General features: G+C 42.9%; 1 protein-coding gene across 1 annotated transcript in view; it reads right to left on the minus strand.

Annotated features, from left to right (window-relative positions):
* SHANK1 (SH3 and multiple ankyrin repeat domains 1) overlaps positions 1-19,292 on the minus strand; it is a 502,441-nt gene that overhangs the window by 242,582 nt on the left and 240,567 nt on the right. The window contains exons 7-8 of the mRNA XM_069742951.1: positions 10,665-10,832; positions 3,749-3,865 (exon numbers count right to left, since the gene is read on the minus strand). Coding sequence (XP_069599052.1) covers positions 3,749-3,865; positions 10,665-10,832 — 285 coding nt within the window. The remainder of the gene's footprint in view (positions 1-3,748; positions 3,866-10,664; positions 10,833-19,292) is intronic.

Here is a 19,292-nt window from a genome sequence, read left to right on the forward strand (position 1 = left end):
AAACCGAAGATACAATGGGCGAGTTACGAACCTGAGTTCCATCAATTTCTATAGTAAAGTTTATCTCCATATACTTAACTGTCTTTTTCCATATCACAACTGTGGGTTCAGGGTTTATGTGCCATGATGGAGAAGCCTAAGGAGGTCACTACCATGCAAGTGGAGGAACCAGTACCACTGGTGTCTAGGGTACAACACCTCGGCCCATGCGACCTTTCAGTTCTACAACCCATATTTCCGACTTGTAAAATTGTCCTGACATGTTCCTTTTAACGTCGCTATACAGTGTACATAGTACTTTCACATTTTTTCCTGAACACATGTAAAACTATCCAAAAACTTTCTGTTCTTGACTAGGAAGTGGTGAAAATCCCAAAATGATGCAGCACCCCTTGTTAAGTTTTATTTTCCTTCTAAGTGTAAATATCCCCTGATGACCCTGGGCAATGAAACATTAGGCGAAACCCGGGAAGATGCCCTGATATATAAACCGCTCATTAACTTTATTAAAGGGGAACTAGCAGTCATGTTCCCCCGAGATTAGGCACCCCGTGGACATGTATATAGTATTTACCATAGAGTGTGTAAATTATACTGTTAATATATCCAAAATAATACAAGTATGGAGCACAAATTATGGTGCATTTGGAGAATTTCAGTGCTTCACAGTATGCCTATTACGGGCACCTGATCTTTGATCCCATTCACATGTCCCAGTTTTGTCTACATGTTCTGTAACCAATTTTTTGAGGACATATCACATACCTATGACATGATGCACAGGAAAAAAAAAAGATTTTAACATGGGAAAAGGTTAATAATTAATCACAGCAATCTTTGCTATAGCCAGCAGAGGGCGCTGCGATTCTTCGACAGGTTCTAGTACTTTAGTGTATTGTGCAACTTCCCATTTTTTTTTTTGCTTGATGTCTCATTGGCCCAAAGCTGAGCCTGCTGGAAGCTATCACTTTGTATCAGATGGATAGTGACAATTTGGAGACCATTGACTTAACCCCTTAACCCCGCAGCTTTTTTCGGTTTTGAGTTTTCGTTTTTCGCTCCCCTTCTTCCCAGAGCCATAACTTTGATATTTTTGCGTCATTATGGCCATGTTGGAGCTTATTTGTGGCAGGACGAGTTGTACTTTTGAACGACACCATTGGTTTTACCATGTCATGTACTAGAAATCGGGAAAAAAAATTTCAAGTGCGGTCAAACTGCAAAAAAAGGGCATTCCCATGAGTGTTTTTTGTTTGGCTTTTTTGCTAGGTTCGTTAAATGCTAAAACTGACCGTCCATTATGATTCTCCAGGTCATTACGAGTTCATAGACACCAAACATGTCTAGGTTCACTTTTATCTAACAAAATTCCAAACTTTGCTAAAAAAAATAAAATTGCGCCATTTTCCGATACCCGTAGCGTCTCCATTTTTCGTGATCTCGGGTTGGGTGAGGGCTTATTGATTTGCGCACCAAGCTGACGTTTTTAATGATACCATTTTTGTGCAGATATGATCTTTTTATCACGCGTTATTGCATTTTAATGCAATGTCGCGACGACCAAGAAAACTTAATTTTGGCATTTTGACTTTTTTTTCTCGCTATTTAGCAATCAGGTTAATCCTTTTATTTATTGATCGGGCGATTCTGAACTCGGCGATACCAAATATGTGTAGGTTTGATTTTATTTTTATTGTTTTATTTTGAATGGGGCAAGAGGGGGGTGATTTGAACTTTTATTTATTTTTTATTTTTTTATATTTTAAAAACATTTTCTTTTTACTTTTGCCATGCTTCAATAGCCTCCATGGGAGACTAGAAGCTGCCATAGCCTGATCGGCTCTGCTACATAGGAGCAATGTTCAGATCGCCTCTATATAGCAGATTTACTGACTTTTTATGAGCGCCGACCACTGGGTGACGCTCACAGCAAGCCGCCACTGACAACCCTAGAGGTCTCCAGGACACCTCCAGTTGTCATGCCAACACACCGGTGACCTGTGATCATGTGACGTGGGTGACCGGTGGGCGTATTTCCAGTGCGGTTGCCGGAAGCGCTTGTTAAATGCTGCTTAAATAGGTTAGTAGCCGCGGGTGGATCACGATTCCACCCGCGGCTATTGCAGACACATGTCAGCTGTTCAAAACAGCTGACATATCCCTGGAAAGATGTGGGAGCCCACATCAAAGGGAGGGAGACCGACACCAGTGTACTATTACGCCAGATGCTGGAAATAGGTTAAAGGAGAGCCATCACTTGCCATAAATATATCTTTGTTTCATATGGTGTAAATGCCGCTGTTCTCCTGAATCCAGCAATGTTTTTCTTTTCTTCCTGCTCCTCTCTGTTCCTGAGATATGGCCCCATCTTCCCTGCACATAAATCTAGTCTTGTTAGCCAAGAGGGTGTTGTCCTCAACTCTTCCAAATTCTAAAAATATTGTGGCTTATTCCAGTAGATCTCCAGGGAAGCAGTAAATTGTGACATATAAAGGTGCCGATTCTTCAATGTTTTGGGGGGTTTTGTCTATTTTTGTGCATTTTTCACCCGTTTTTCATGTGTCCTATTTATCTTTCCATTGGCGCCTTTTTCTAAAGTCACTTTTTTACGTGTTTGTCCGTATTTTGTTTTTACTTAGTTCGCCTATTTTTCCATTCCGACCAGGTTTAGATTTCCCCCCCTTGTATCATCATTTGCGACTTTTTCAAAAAGTTTCAACGTTTTTGTGCAAATGTACTCTAGTGTCCCCTCCACCTCCCCGGAGTGAATTTTTTTTTTTTTTTTGCACACCAACGTATTTTTGGAAACAATTTTTGCAACATTTTGCTCAGAAATATCTGGCACACATAAAATGACTCCAAGAGAGGTACATTTGCACCAAACATTTTTTTTTTAAAGTTTTAAAAAACTTTTTAAATGTTGCAATGGATGAATCCAGCTGAAAACATTTGTAAACTCCAAAAAGTCCCTATCCATGAAGATGCATAAAAATATCGTGACTTTTGACGTTTTTACGTCAGTCCCGGCCACCTGGAAACTTTTAGAAAAGTGGATGAACCTCGGGGGGTTGGCCAAGAGTGCCTAACAAATCCATCATAATTTCCAAAACAAGGTGGGGGTCATAGCCTCAGCTGGTGAAGGCCATGTCACGCGGCACTTGAGAGAGGCGCACGCCTTCTAAGGATCACATCTTATTTGAGCTCTTGACGAATCGAGCCCGTAGGGCGGTAAATCAGTCACTCATTTTGCATTGGGGCCCAGCAGTTTTGGAATTCATAGTCTAAAAGTCTCCGAGAGCACAGCTTCATCATTTGTATGACACCTCAATTCTTGTTTAAAATTCTGTTATCGTAGATCAGTGTAAACCTGTAGGCTGCGGTACGTTAGCAACAAGGTGCATAGAGCTGAGACTTCTACGGATGATTTTGCTAGATGCAGTAATAAAACATGAGCCTCACAGCGGATTCAATGCATTATCCTCCATGACGATATTGCTTGTGCCTATATGTGACAGACAGCTGTAGTCAGGGCTACAAACTGCCCACATAGAGCAATTATTCAGTACTTATTGGTCGCAGGTGCTTCGAGGAGGACAAGAAAATTATTTACGGAACAGTCGCCGAGAGAAATAAAAAAGGGAGAAGAGGTTCCGGGAAAAGATAATGACACTGGGGGTAGTGACACACACATGTGATGGAGTGAGAGGAGCAGAAATATGACAGAATGAGACTTCCCGGGAACACCGACCTTGTTGTACAGGGCGCAGATATGCAGAGCGGTGTTTCCTGACGCGTTCTGGGCAGCAGGGTCAGCGCCATAGAAGAGGAGATGCTCTAGGTGTTGTGAGTGGCCATGCTGGCAGGCCTAGGCAGGGAGAAAACACATCAGCATTCATTACGATAAATCTGGTCTATAGAATACCGCAGCTCGTTACAACACACAGGTTCTAAGGGTACATGCACACAATTTTTTTGATGATGAGTTTACTAGTGGAAACTAGGGTTGAGCGAAACGGATCGTTCATTTTCAAAAGTCGCCGACTTTTGGCAAAGTCGGGTTTCATGAAACCCGACCCGATCCCTGTGTGGGGTCGGCCATGCGGTACGCGACTTTCGCGCCAAAGTCGCGTTTCGTATTACGCGCTTGGCGCCATTTTTTCAGCCAATGAAGGAGCGTGGGCAGAGTGATGAGATAGGTCTTAGGGGCGTGGACGCCTATCGTCATCTTGTCGCTTGTGCGCTGTAGCGATTTGAAATGTGTAACACCAGCTTCTCTGTTCAGGGACGGAGGGGAGAGAGAGAGAGGAGAGAGAGAAACAAAAAAAAAAAATTTTCTCATTGACTTTGCATTGGGTTTCGTGTTTCGGTCGATCCCCGACTTTTCGCCATAATCGGCCGATTCCACTCGACTCGACTTTTGAGATAGTCGGGTTTCGCGAAACCCGGCTCGACTCTAAAAAGGTCAAGGTCGCTCAACTCTAGTGGAAACCACTTCTTTGTGGAGTTTTTTTTACCTCCAAATCATTTTTTTGCAGCCTTTTGATTGGACATAGTCTATTTTGGAGAGTGATCCATCAAGAGATGCTTCAAAGAACTGACATACGCTTTCTTTTTTTTTCCCATCAAGCGTTTTTCAAAACTTGAAATGGAAGACAAAACACTCCAAAGACTAAAAGTATAGACTGCAAAAGTGATTTTACAATGGAAATGAATAGAATTAGCCTTTCAAACTTTTTCAGCGATTTTTCAGGCTTCTTTTGGAACACTCGAAAAGAAGACTCCTTAAATAACTCCATAGGCATACATATTTAGGATGTGTTCAGACTTGAGGGTTTTTTTGCTGAGTTTTCGAAGCCGAAACACTTCAAAAGTCACAAGAAGTTAAAAAAAACATGAGTTTTGCCTGGAGAGTTGGGATATTTGCACATGGAGACTTTTTGGTGAGTTGTCAAAGCAGAAACTCAAAGTTTTCAAGGAGTTTTTACATTTGGACCAGGATTTGAAGAGTCTCTACTCAGTTTCTGTTCCAAAACGTTCTTCTAAAAATCTATGCACATAGTTTTGGAAATTTTGTGTTCTAAAACCTCAGAATAAAATCAGTGTGAAAATACAAGCAAAAAACATCGCTTTGGAAGTCGTTGAGTTTGGCCCCATGACAGCTCCTACACAGGATAGTATCTAATTTTATCAGACTAACAAGCTATTTATGATTAGAAGTTGTAATTGTGGCCATCTTAGTTGTTTTACAGCTTTTCCATCAATAAACATCAATTAACAGCTTCCTAAAGGGTGAAACAGGACCCCATTACAGCACCTACAGTTATCATCCAGCTGCCCTAGTTTACTAAATGGAAACTCTGATTTTTTAATTTGCCATGACAAATACAGTTATATGAAAAAGTTTGGGCACCCCTATTAATCTTAAGCTTAATGTTTTATAAAAATTGTTTTTTTGCAACAGCTATTTCAGTTTCATATATCTAATGACTGTTGGACACAGTAATGTTTCTGCCTTGAAATGAGGTTTATTGTACTAACAGAAAATGTGCAATCTGCATTCAAACTAAATTTGACAGGTGCATAAGTATGGGCACCCCCACCAGAAAAGTGACATTAATATTTAGTAGATCCTCCTTTTGCAAAAATAACAGCATCTAGTCGCTTCCTGTAGCTTTTAATGAGTTTCTGGATCCTGGATGAAGGTATTTTTGACCATTCCTCTTTACAAAACAATTCCAGTTCAGTTAAGTTTGATGGTCGCCGAGCATGGAGAGCCCTCTTCAAATGATCCCACAGATGTTCAATGATATTCAGGTCTGGGGACTGGGATGGCCATTCCAGAACAGTGTAATTGTTCCTCTGCATGAATGCCTGAGTAGATTTAAGCGGTGTTTTGGATCATTGTCTTGCTGAAAGATCCATCCCCTGCGTAACTTCAACTTTGTCACTGATTCATGAACATTATTGTCAAGAATCTGCTGATAATGAGAGGAATCCATGCATCCCTCAAGTTTAACAAGATTCCCGGTGCCGGCATTGGCCACATAGCCCCAAAGCATGATGGAACCTCCACCAAAATTTACTGTGGTAGCAAATGTTTTTCTTGGAATGCTGTGTTTTTTGGCCACCATGCATAACGCCTTTTTGTATGACCAAACAACTCAATCTTGGTTTCATCAGTCCACAGGACTTTCTTCCAAAAAGAAATTGGCTTCTCCAAATGTGCTTTTGCATACCTCAGCCGACTCTGTTTGTGGCGTGCTTGCAGAAACGGCTTCTTTCGCATCACTCTCCCATACAGCTTCTCCTTGTGCAAAGTGCGTTGTATAGTTGACCGATGCACAGTGACACCATCTGCAGCAAGTTGATGCTGCAGCTCTCTGGAGGTGGTCTGAGGATTGTCCTTGACTGATCTCACCATTCTTCTTCTCTGCCTTTCTGATGTTTTTCTTGGCCTGCCACTTCTGGCCTTAACAAGAACTGTACCTGTGTTCTTCCATTTCCTTACTATGTTCCTCACAGTGGAAATTGACAGGTTAAATCTCTGAGACAGCTTTTTGTATCCTTCCCCAGAACAACTATGTTGAATAATCTTTGTTTTCAGATCATTAGACAGTTGTTTTGAGGAGCCCATGATGCCACTCTTCAGAGGAGATTCAAACAGGAGAACAACTTGCAAGTGGCCACTTTAAGTAGCTTTTCTCATGATTGCCTACACCTGGCTATGAAGTTCATAGCTCAATGAGGTTAGAAAACCAAAAAAAGTGCTTTAGTAAGTCAGTAAAAAGTAGGTAGGAGTATTTAAAACAAGAAAATGATAAAGGTGCCCATACTTATGCACCTGTCAAATTTTGTTTGAATGCAGATTGCACATTTTCTGTTAGTACAATAAACCTCATTTCAAGGCAGAAACATTACTGTGTCCAACAGTTATTAGATATATGAAACTGAAATAGCTGTTCCAAAAAAAACTATTTTTATAAAACATTAAGCTTAAAATTAACAGGGGTGCCCAAACTTTTTCATATAACTGTAATTTACCATTATAGTACACTGATATTTTGTGCAGGGCTTAAGAATTACTGTATAATATAAAATGTATGTAAGTTAAATGCACCTGTTCTTATATTAGTTTAAGGGTTATTACTATCTTCATGTATGGTATTGTTGGATAGAGCTTGAAAATAAAAGCAATTTAGCAATTTACTACTTATTAACATTTTCACTGGTTCTTGAAATATTGACACTTTTCTCTTGGTTACAGATCGTTGCCCTAGGATACCGACCACCACTGCTGGAGAGCAGAACATGGGCAGTGTTTACAAGCTTTTTTCTTCTGAGCTTGTAAGTGCTATTTGAAGATGGTCAGGATTTCTGGAATACGCTGTTACCTCATAATTCTGGCCAGCTTCAGTGCAGCGCTAAAAAGCTAGACTGCACTGATGGCCGGTCTCCTAGGAAATGAGCTGTAAATAAAAGTAAAGCATTATTATCTCATGAATGGCTGCAAATTTGAATATGCAATACATTGCAAAAGCGCTTGTTTTTACCAGCACTACTTGACAATACCTTTTTATAAATATGGTAAAAAACCTTTAAACATTTCTGAGATAGATTGGTGATAGAATACAGTACAGACCAAAAGTTTGGACACACCTTCTCATTTAAAGATTTTTCTTTATTTTCATGACTATGAAAATTGTACATTCACACTGAAGGCATCAAAATTATGAATTAACACATGTCGAATTATATACTCAGCAAAAAAGTGTGAAACAACTGAAAATATGTCTTATATTCTAGGTTCTTCAAAGTAGCCACCTTTTGCTTTGATGACTGCTTTGCACACACTCTTGGCATTCTCTTGATGAGCTTCAAGAGGTAGTCACCGGGAATGGTTGTCACTTCACAGGTGTGCCCTGTCAGGTTTAATAAGTGGGATTTCTTGCCTTATAAATGGGGTTGGGACCATCAGTCGTGTTGTGCAGAAGTCTGGTGGATACACAGCTGATAGTCCTACTGAATAGACTGTTAGAATTTGTATTATGGCAAGAAAAAAGCAGCTAAGTAAAGAAAAACGAGTGTCTATCATTACTTTAAGAAATGTCAGTCAGTCCAAAAAAATGGGAAAACTTTGAAAGTGTCCTCAAGTGCAGTGGCAAAAACCATCAAGCGCTACAAAGAAACTGGCTCACATGAGGACCACCGCAGGAAAGGAAGACCAAGAGTCACCTCTGCTTCTGAGGATAAGTTTATCCGAGTCACCAGCCTCAGAAATCTCAGGTTAACAGCAGCTCAGATTAGAGACCAGGTCAATGCCACACAGAGTTCTAGCAGCAGACACATCTCTACAACAACTGTTAAGAGGAGACTTTGTGCAGCAGGCCTTCATGGTAAAATAGCTGCTAGGAAACCACTGCTAAGGACAGGCAACAAGCAGAAGAGACTTGTTTGGGCTAAAGAACACAAGGAATGGACATTAGACCAGTGGAAATCTGTGCTTTGGTCTGATGAGTCCAAATTTGAGATCTTTGGTTCCAACCACCGTGTCTTTGTGCGATGCAGAAAAGGTGAACGGATGGACACTACATGCCTGGTTCCAACCGTGAAGCATGGAGGAGGAGGTGTGATGGTGTGGGGGGCGCTTTGCTGGTGACACCGTTGAGGATTTATTCAAAATTGAAGGCATACTGAGCCAGCATGGCTACCACAGCATCTTGCAGCGGCATGCTATTCCATCCGGTTTGCGTTTAGTTGGACCATCATTTTCTTTTCAACAGGATAATGACCCCTAACACCTCCAGGCTGTGTAAGGGCTATTTGACCAAGATGGAGAGTGATAGAGTGCTTCGCCAGATGACCTGGCCTCCACAGTCACCAGACCTTGACCCAATTGAGATGGTTTGGGATGAGCTGGACCACAGAGTGAAGGCAAAAGGGCCAACAAGCATCTCTGGGAACTCCTTCAAGATTGTTGGAAGACCATTCCTGGTGACTACCTCTTGAAGCTCATCAAGAGAATGCCAAGAGTGTGCAAAGCAGCCATCAAAGCAAAAGGGGGCTACTTTGAAGAACCTAGAATATAAGACATAATTTCAGTTGTTTCACACTTTTTTGTTAAGTATATAATTCCACATGTGTTTATTCATAGTTTTGATGCCTTCAGTGTGAATGTACAATTTTCATAGTCATGAAAATACAGAAAAATCTTTAAATGAAAAGTTGTGTCCAAACTTTTGTTCTGTACTGTATATGGCTGCTATGGGCCTCTCCAGTATTTCAGCTAGGCACCACTGAAGTAAAATCTATAGGGATCTCGTAGTCTGTATGGAAATACTCTGTACAAGAGAAAGTTTGTTTTTGGTCCACCCCTATCATTCTGCATCTGTAACCAATGCAACAATTGAACTTCCCAGTTAACGCCCTAATCACAGTTAATCTTTCCAGCCTCTTTCTGTTAACCTTAATATTTCAATTGTCAACTATTATGCAACTTTAAGACACAAAAGAGAATAGTAAAACCAAAAACACTCAGTTTGAAAAAATGTTGCAGTAATCCGCAAGTGCTAGTAAAAGATGTAAAAAACAGGGTATTTGGTTGATACGTTTTTTGCAAAAAATGTATACTAAGCTGCTCTACCAATCTTCACGGTATACCCTTATCAGAGCAGTCCTAACTAATGTATGCAATCCCTATCTGATGTATTTAAAAACCTGATCATCTGTATATAACCTGTGTGAACAGGGTTCAGAGAGGAAAAATCCATGTGTGCATACAGGGTAGAACAGCTTTTGTGCAGATAGCCCAAGAGGAGTGGTGGAACTCCCCAGTCTTGTAGACACAAGAGAACAATTATGGAAACAGGAACACATGGGCTACTTGCACAGTGAACAAGTCTGTATGATCATTAGTTAGGACTGCTCTGATAAGGGTATACCGTGAAGATTGGTAGAGCAGCTTAGTATACATTTTTTGCAAAATACGTATCAACCAAATACCCTGTTTTTTACATCTTTTACTAGCACTTGCGGATTACTGCAACATTTTTTCAAACTGAGTGTTTTTGGTTTTACTATTCTCTTTTGTGTCTTCAGGTTTCTTGGTGGTGTGTGAACATGATCATACAGACTTGTTCACTGTGCAAGTAGCCCATGTGTTCCTGTTTCCATAATTGTTCTCTTGTGTCTACAAGACTGGGGAGTTCCACCACTCCTCTTGGGCTATCTGCACAAAAGCTGTTCTACCCTGTATGCACACATGGATTTTTCCTCTCTGAACCCTGTTCACACAGGTTATATACAGATGATCAGGTTTTTAAATACATCAGATAGGGATTGCATACATTAGTTAGGACTGCTCTGATAAGGGTATACCGTGAAGATTGGTAGAGCAGCTTAGTATACATTTTTTGCAAAAAACGTATCAACCAAATACCCTGTTTTTTACATCTTTTACTAGCACTTGCGGATTACTGCAACATTTTTTCAAACTGAGTGTTTTTGGTTTTACTATTCTCTTTTGTGTCTTCAGGTTTCTTGGTGGTGTGTGAACATGATCATACAGACTTGTTCACTGTGCAAGTAGCCCATGTGTTCCTGTTTCCATATTATGCAACTTTGCTGCATGCCTTGTCAAAAGTGTTAAAGAACATGGTTATTATTACCTGGTGAATTTCTTGCCACCCATTTTCATCAACTGTGCCAATGTATGCTCTATTATAGAGCAATAATTCGCAGCACCTGGGATCTCCACCCACCATGGCGGTATGGTATAGTGGGGTTAGACCTCGGCGATCTTTATAATTTGGAGAACCGCCAAGATCCAAAAGTGTCTACAAAGTGAAAAAAAAATGAAGAATTAAAACAGACTTTCCTTTGAATTAAAGTTTCATTCAGGCACTATGTAAAACCCCATTGCGGTACCACATATAAACATTGTGATCACAATACTTTCAAGAGGCTTTTTTGCTGTCCTTTCTCCCACTGCTGTAAAGAGTGTTAAACATCACCTATTAATACTTTTTGCCTTAAAACATCACAAACAGAACGTACATTATGTTAATAATCTTTGAAAACAACACAATTTGAAAATGAGAATAAGATTTCTTTAAAAATCCTAAAACAATTGAAGAAAGGAGATCTAATGGGAATTTTCTATTTTTAAAGACCCTCAGATATATAATTACATGGAACATAACCTGGTAGGGAATCTGCATGCATGAATTTACAGGATACATAGTATATACCACATTGTTAACATACAGTGATGGGAAAACATTTCAATCCTTCTGCCCTGGGTGACAAACCACAGAACAATAAAGTTGTAGGGACTATTTTAATTTTTGCAATTGCCTCATAGTTGTCCTTTTTATGCCTTTCCCTGTAACTTTACCAGGTCTGAAATATTTTTTTTTTTTAAATGAATAAACATTCTGATTTTGTCGTAAAAATATTGAAAAAATTGAATGAATATGACCGAAAAATTTAAAAATCATGACCAGACTGCAATAAATCTGATGGCAGAAGACAACCCTCCAGAAGTTTAGGGCTGGAACATCTTATTTTTACTACATGGGGGAAGGGAAGTGACAACCTCTTTTAGCACAAATTCAAGCTAAACAAATGTGGCACCCCTAGGGGTATTTGCCACAAAAATAGTTACTGACAGTAAATGCAAATACTAAAATAGCAAGACTGCACTACCACCTCCGGCCAGAAGGGGGAGCTCCAGAGACTCCCCTTGATCCATTCTGGTCTGAGAGAAGAACTGGCAGTTGGGCTAAGGAGCTGAAAGTGAGAGGTCATACAGTTGAATCTCTAACAGCCCTGTGACTGTTACCAGGCCTAAATCACCGGCCTGAGGAGAAGAGGGATAGAGAAAAAGGACATTGTGAGAACCGGGTAGCATTAATCACTACCCAGAACAGGCGCAAAGACGGATACCGGATCCGTGGCTGTATTCATTACATATAATACAGCAACCGGAAAAACGTGAGGTGATATCAGCTTCACTAGGGTCGGACGCAGCAACAGACACAGAGTTCAGCGGTACTCCTGGAGGGGGTAAGCCGATAAAAGGACTCGGGTTGCCCGTCGAACCAGGACCCGGAGGGGACAGATTGGGCCGGCAGCCAGTTCACATACAACAGCAGGGCCACACAGATATTGCGTACAATAAGAGGCGAAGACCCCGGCAGGGTCAAAGTAACTCAGAGTTCCCATACAGACTCCGGTGACAGGACTGGTTGTAAATCCTTTTTTGTTAAAGTAAACTGGTTAAACGTTTCAGTGCCTCAGCCTTTCATTTGGACAATAGCCATCTATCCAGGATTGGGATCATCACCGCTGGGAGAACCTGCTGCTGATCAAGTAAGTGCCTGTTCCCTCACGATACCCTTTACACTGTGCATTGCCTGAGGCCACAGCACCGGGTCAAGCCACCCGTGACACCCCCTCAACAGACAGACCCCATTGGTCCGGTGCTGGGTACCCCGGTCTCTTGGGCGTCACAATTGGCGTCACGAACAGGATCTAGCCAGCCCGTATACCGGGTATTGTGTGCCGTGATTGGAGCCCAAAACTGTGAAAACTTGGATGAAAAATCTTGAAAATTGACTTTATTAAAGAAAAATCCATTCTCCATTGAAAACTATTGAAAGTGACTTTTCCCCATTGGTTATAATGGAGTAAAGATGGCCGCCATCCCCTGAGGTAATCACTTCATAACCGTTAGGCACGAGACTGTTAATTGAGCTACGCCATCACCTGAGCCCCAGTCTAACTGAAAAACTTCAGAATCCGCCATTACAGAGCGCGGTGGGTGGGAGCAGCAGGGGGCGTGTCATTGTGGGCGGCACCAAGCTGAGCGCTCTGACATCAGAGCAAGGGGAAAATCGATCCTGCTGCACAGCGGAACGAATCTACACTATCCCGACGGAAGCGGAGGACCGGAAGGGTCCGGATTAACTAAGGGGGCACAGTATGTCGCAGCACGGAGACGCCGCAGCACCCGGCGACGCTAATGCAGCTGAAAGACAGAGTGTCGATAGAGAGTCCGGTAGCGCAGCGGTGCAAGGAGTGGCGCCCATCATGCCGGTGCTGATGCCATATACCCCGGGTGGCCCATGGCTTCCAATGTATGAAGGTGAGCCTAATACCCTTGACGATTTCAGAGAAAAGATGCTGGCCCATTTTGACATGTTCCCTGTGGGTGAAGTTCAGCGTGTTAGTCTCCTGATGATGCAGTTAAGTGGCCATGCTAAGCGAGAAGTCACAGCATGGGCAGCTGATCTAAAAGGCACTGTTGAACGCATATTTGCTGGATTAAAAGCTACATTTGAAACCACTGCCAGCAGCAAAGCTAAAGTACGATTCTTTAATTGCAAACAAAAAGCTAATGAGGGCGTGAGAGACTTTGCCTTAAACCTGCAGGAAGCCCTTAAATCACTTACACTGGCTGAACCCATTTTTAACACCGGAGCGGATAAACTGCTAAGAGATCAATTTATTGAGGGACTCTACACCCCTTCTCACCGGGGGCATGTGAGCATGCTTGTTTTTAAGAACCCTGAATTGACATTTGCCCAATTAAAGGAGAGCGTTCTACGTCTCCAGCTGGCAGAGGCACCTCGGGATCAGGATCCTGCGCAACTCATGGCAGAGGCTCCTCAACAACATGGAGTACCAGTGACATCAGCTATGTCCGGGGCCATTGCTAAGCCCCTGGGGCCCAGTACTAATGAGGCTCTTCAACAAAAGCTTGACTCTTTAACTGATGTTGTTGCTTCAATGGCTAAAACCATGCAGGAGATGAGAGGACCCAAGATGGAGTTGTCAAACCGTAGAGAAGGTGTTCCATGGATGAGACCCCGGAGATACCCGACATGGAGAGGACGACCCCGCGACCGCTACCAACCGGATGGACAGCCCATTTGCCGCCGTTGCCAGCAGCCAGGCCACTTTGCACGAGATTGTGATTTAAACGGGAATCCCCTGGGAATGCGGGCCGCTTCGCAGGAATGAACTTTCAAGGCCCAACACCCTGGCACGACAGGTACATCGGAGGACGACCCATTATCCCTATCGTGCTGGACGGAATGCCCCTCAACGCTTTGCTGGACACAGGTTCCCAGATTTCATCTATACCGTATATCCTTTATAAGAGGTACTGGGCTGATGCAGATATTGATAAAGGGCCCTCTGATGTTGAACTAGATATATGGGCCAGTAATGGTAAGTTGGTACCGAAAATAGGATTCAGGGAGATGACCATAAAGATTGGTAAAGTAGAATTGAAGAAACAGGGTATAATTGTTGTTGATGTTGACCGGCGGAACTGTGAACCAACTGTATTGATAGGAATGAATGTGTTAGAGAACTGCTTTTCCGAAGTCATTTCTGTCTTACAGCAAATTGCTGAAACTGCCCAATCCTGCCAGCAGAGAGTTCTCCGGAGGGAAATAAAAGTATTGATGTTAAGGCAACAGGTAGAAGTTGCAGGTGGAGAAATCGGCAGTGTGAGGGTAAGTGATCCAACATCTATTGTAATCCCACCAAAAACAGAAATGCTGGTATGGTGTAGAGCAGCCATTGGTACTAAGGGACGAGATTATCAAGCCTTAATAGAACCAGTGTACACCGACAGCAGGCCCACTATACTCACAGCACGAGGGATAGTCGAGGTACACCGGGGACGAGTGCCGGTACGACTTTTGAACTGTGGAGAGGAAGAGGTCACTTTGCCAAGGTATGCTACAATGGCAAAGCTATATACTGTTGACAACAATGCCATCACAACCATTGAGCCCTTAGAACCAACCTGTCAGGTGGAAGGCAATGGCTCAGATGGAGAAATGGAGGATTGGTGCCAACAGCTACACGTGGGCATAAATTCAACACCTACCCATCAAAAACAAGGGGTGTATAGACTAGTGACGGAATATGAACAAGTCTTCAGTAAACACCCATTGGACTTCGGACGGATAGAAGGGGTAGAACACACAATCCCCACCAGTGACCATCCCCCAATAAAAGAAAGATATAGACCCATACCGCCCGCTCACTATCAATGTGCAAAAGATATGCTGAGGGAGATGAAACAGGCCGGGGTAATAAGAGACAGCTGTAGCCCCTGGGCGGCCCCTCTAGTGATTGTCAAAAAAAAGGACGGAACCATGAGAATGTGCGTAGACTACCGGAAGATTAATAACATCACCCATAAAGACGCCTACCCCTTGCCTAGGATAGAAGAGTCCTTAACTGCTTTGAAATCTGCTAATTATTTTTCCACCTTAGACTTAACAAGCGGGTATTGGCAAGTCCCTGTGGCTGAGCGAGATAAGGAAAAGACGGCATTCACCACACCAATGGGTCTATGTGAATTTAATCGCATGCCGTTCGGACTCTGCAATGCATCCGGTACCTTCCAGCGGCTGATGGAATGCTGCCTCGGACACAAGAACTTCGAGACCGTCCTCCTGTACCTAGATGATGTGATCGTCTACTCAAAGACTTACGAACAACACTTAATAGACCTGGCAGAAGTGTTCGAAGCCTTATCCAGGTATGGCATGAAAGTCAAGCCATCCAAATGTCACCTTCTCAAGCCAAAGGTACAGTACCTGGGACACATCGTGAGTTCGGAGGGAGTAGCACCAGATCCCGAGAAAATAAGCGCCATAAGGGATTGGCCAAGACCTACCAGCGCAAAAGAAGTGAGACAATTCCTGGGATTGGTGGGTTACTATCGCAGATTTATAAAAGGATTTACCAAGTTGGCAGCACCCTTGCAAGACACCTTGGTAGGGCAGACGAAGAAACCTTCAAACCGAAACCCTCCTTTTCAGTGGAACGACGAAAGGGAAGACTCCTTTGAACAACTAAAGAAGGCACTAACCGGAGAAGAGGTTCTGGCATACCCAGATTACCATCAACCTTTCATCCTCTACACCGATGCCAGTAATGTGGGACTAGGAGCGGTGCTGTCACAAAAGCAAGAAGGTCGGGAGAAAGTCATCGCCTTTGCAAGTAGAAAGCTCCGGCCTACTGAAAGAAATTCAGAAAATTACAGCTCCTTCAAATTGGAACTACTGGCAGTAGTTTGGGCTGTGACTGAACGTTTCAAACACTATCTGGCCGCTGCAGAATTTATTGTCTATACTGACAACAATCCGTTGACCCACCTGGACACAGCCAAATTAGGTGCGTTAGAACAGCGATGGATAGCCCGGTTATCTAATTACAACTTCAAGATCAAGTATCGAGCAGGTCGCAAGAATGGAAATGCCGATGCCCTATCCCGGATGCCACACTTGAGAGATGTAGAAGAAGAAATGGGGGAGCTTGAAGAAATTGAACTACCAGCCTTCCATCATCCCAAGGCAAAACATCATCAGTCAAGTACCTATCAGAAACAACAAGAGGTGAATTTAAATCCGTTAGCACACCATAGATGGGCTGACACCCAAGACAGCAATCCGGCTGTGAAGTTGGTGAAGGAACTGTTAACTGAGCAAAGTGCATATCCCGATGAGGATGCCCCAGAAGAGACGCATCAACTCTGGAAAGAGAGAGGCAAAATGTTCCTGTATCAAGGGAAGCTCTGTAGAAGGTACACCAATCCGAAAACACATGAATTGGTTTGGCAGATTATCGTGCCTAAACAAGATGTCAAGATGGTCCTCGAAGCTTACCATAATGGTGCTGGTCACTTCGGTTGGAAAAAGTTAGAAGTACTTCTAAGAGAAAGATTTTATTGGGTCAGGATGAGAAAATCAATCGAACAGTGGTGCAGAAATTGTGGCCCTTGCAACCTCAGAAGAAACGATCAAAAGAACCAAAGAGCACCACTGCAGCCCATAATCACCAAACAACCACTTGAACTTGTAGCCATGGACCACGTGAAGTTGACACCAAGCCGGTCTGGCTATGTCTATGCCTTGACCATCGTGGACCATTATTCACGCTTCTTGGTAGTAGTACCCGTAAAAGATCTGACAGCAAAAACAGCAACCAAAGCGTTCCAAACGTACTTTTGTAGACCCCATGGATATCCGGAACAGGTTCTCACCGACCAAGGTACAGCCTTTGAATCAGAGATCTTCAGAGAATTCTGTAATATGTATGGTTGCAAAAAGATCCGGACGACGGTCTATCATCCACAAACAAACGGCTTATGCGAGAAGATGAACCATATTGTAATAGAACTACTAAAGACTTTACCTGAGGCAGAAAGGAATCAATGGCCAGAGAAATTGCCTGACTTGGTGGATCTGTATAATCATGTCCCGGTGAGTTCCACCAATTGCACCCCAGCTTACCTTATGCGTGCAAGACCCGGCCAATTACCAATCGATCTAGAAATGGGAATTCTGAAACCAGACGCAGAAGTCCAAGACTCCAATTGGGATATCATACGGCAAAAGCAGTATCGCCAAGTGCAAGAGAGTGTGGAAAGAAGCCTTCAGCAAACTAGAGAAAGACAAGAGCGAATTTTCAACCAGAATGCTCTAGCGACCCCATTAAGACCAGGTGACCAAGTGCTCAAGAGAAATCGTCGAACCAATAAACTGGACAATCAGTGGGAAGCTGTACCCTACACAGTTTTACCAACAAGAGTGGATAATCCTAAAATGTGTCTCATTAGCAAAAACGGAGGCTTAACATCTGTACTAGTGTCAAGAGACAATCTTAAATTATGTCCGGAAGCATTGAAAGAGCCAGACGTTGTCCAGCCAGAACCAGAAGTTATTCAACCCATACAGGTTCAACCAGTAAAGGAAAAAGAAGAGGAAGTGTATCACACCTGTATAGGAGACTTTCCCAAAACCCTACTAACATACCATGGTGCAGTAGTGGTTCCCATGGTGGCCTTTTACCCAACACCAAACCCAATACCAGAAGTCCCAAGACAGGAAGAGGCTGACCCCGTACTACAGGAGGTTCCAGGCCAGGAAGAACAGATTCCTGGTCAGAGTAATCCCATTCACGGTGGACTTGCCAACTCCATAGTCGTGGAATTATCTTTAGCAGAGCGGGCACATACTACATCCGCAGTAGACAGTAATACACCACATGAAGAGACACCGCTATTACGTAGATCACAGCGTAGTACCCAGGGTCAATTACCGGCCAGGTATGCAGATTACCAACTATAAAGCTCATAATGTGAATTGTATATATGTTATGCCGTATATAGTTAAACAGAAAATGTAGTATAGTCATTGTTATCAGTCTGCAACGTTTAAGCCCAGTGCCTACAGAGACTTGTCTGTATGAACTTCTTGCATATTCTTGAACTTTTTATCAGCCCGGAGGCACTAAATCAAAGCTCCGGAAAGACTGCTTTTTGAACTTTGCTCCTCGCTCTTTTTGAACTTTCTTTAGACTTTATATTGATAACTCCGTTGGAAAAATGGAACTAAATTCCTGGACACAAAGTGCAGTGCCTTTCCTAGTACCTTCAAGGATAGAACTGTATTAATGGACGCTATTTGAAGTGACTTTGTACAGAACTATATTTTTGTTTCCTCGAGTGGTTTTTGTAACTTTTCATTTTTAAGACTCTGTACATATTAATTGTTATTTCAAAATGTTATTGTCCCACAGTCCCGGAGTACTGTTCTTAACTAAGGGGGAATGTGGCACCCCTAGGGGTATTTGCCACAAAAATAGTTACTGACAGTAAATGCAAATACTAAAATAGCAAGACTGCACTACCACCTCCGGCCAGAAGGGGGAGCTCCAGAGACTCCCCTTGATCCATTCTGGTCTGAGAGAAGAACTGGCAGTTGGGCTAAGGAGCTGAAAGTGAGAGGTCATACAGTTGAATCTCTAACAGCCCTGTGACTGTTACCAGGCCTAAATCACCGGCCTGAGGAGAAGAGGGATAGAGAAAAAGGACATTGTGAGAACCGGGTAGCATTAATCACTACCCAGAACAGGCGCAAAGACGGATACCGGATCCGTGGCTGTATTCATTACATATAATACAGCAACCGGAAAAACGTGAGGTGATATCAGCTTCACTAGGGTCGGACGCAGCAACAGACACAGAGTTCAGCGGTACTCCTGGAGGGGGTAAGCCGATAAAAGGACTCGGGTTGCCCGTCGAACCAGGACCCGGAGGGGACAGATTGGGCCGGCAGCCAGTTCACATACAGCAGCAGGGCCACACAGATATTGCGTACAATAAGAGGCGAAGACCCCGGCAGGGTCAAAGTAACTCAGAGTTCCCATACAGACTCCGGTGACAGGACTGGTTGTAAATCCTTTTTTGTTAAAGTAAACTGGTT

The sequence above is a fragment of the Ranitomeya imitator genome, chromosome 10 (assembly GCF_032444005.1).
Source record: "Ranitomeya imitator isolate aRanImi1 chromosome 10, aRanImi1.pri, whole genome shotgun sequence".
Lineage (NCBI taxonomy): Eukaryota > Metazoa > Chordata > Amphibia > Anura > Dendrobatidae > Ranitomeya > Ranitomeya imitator.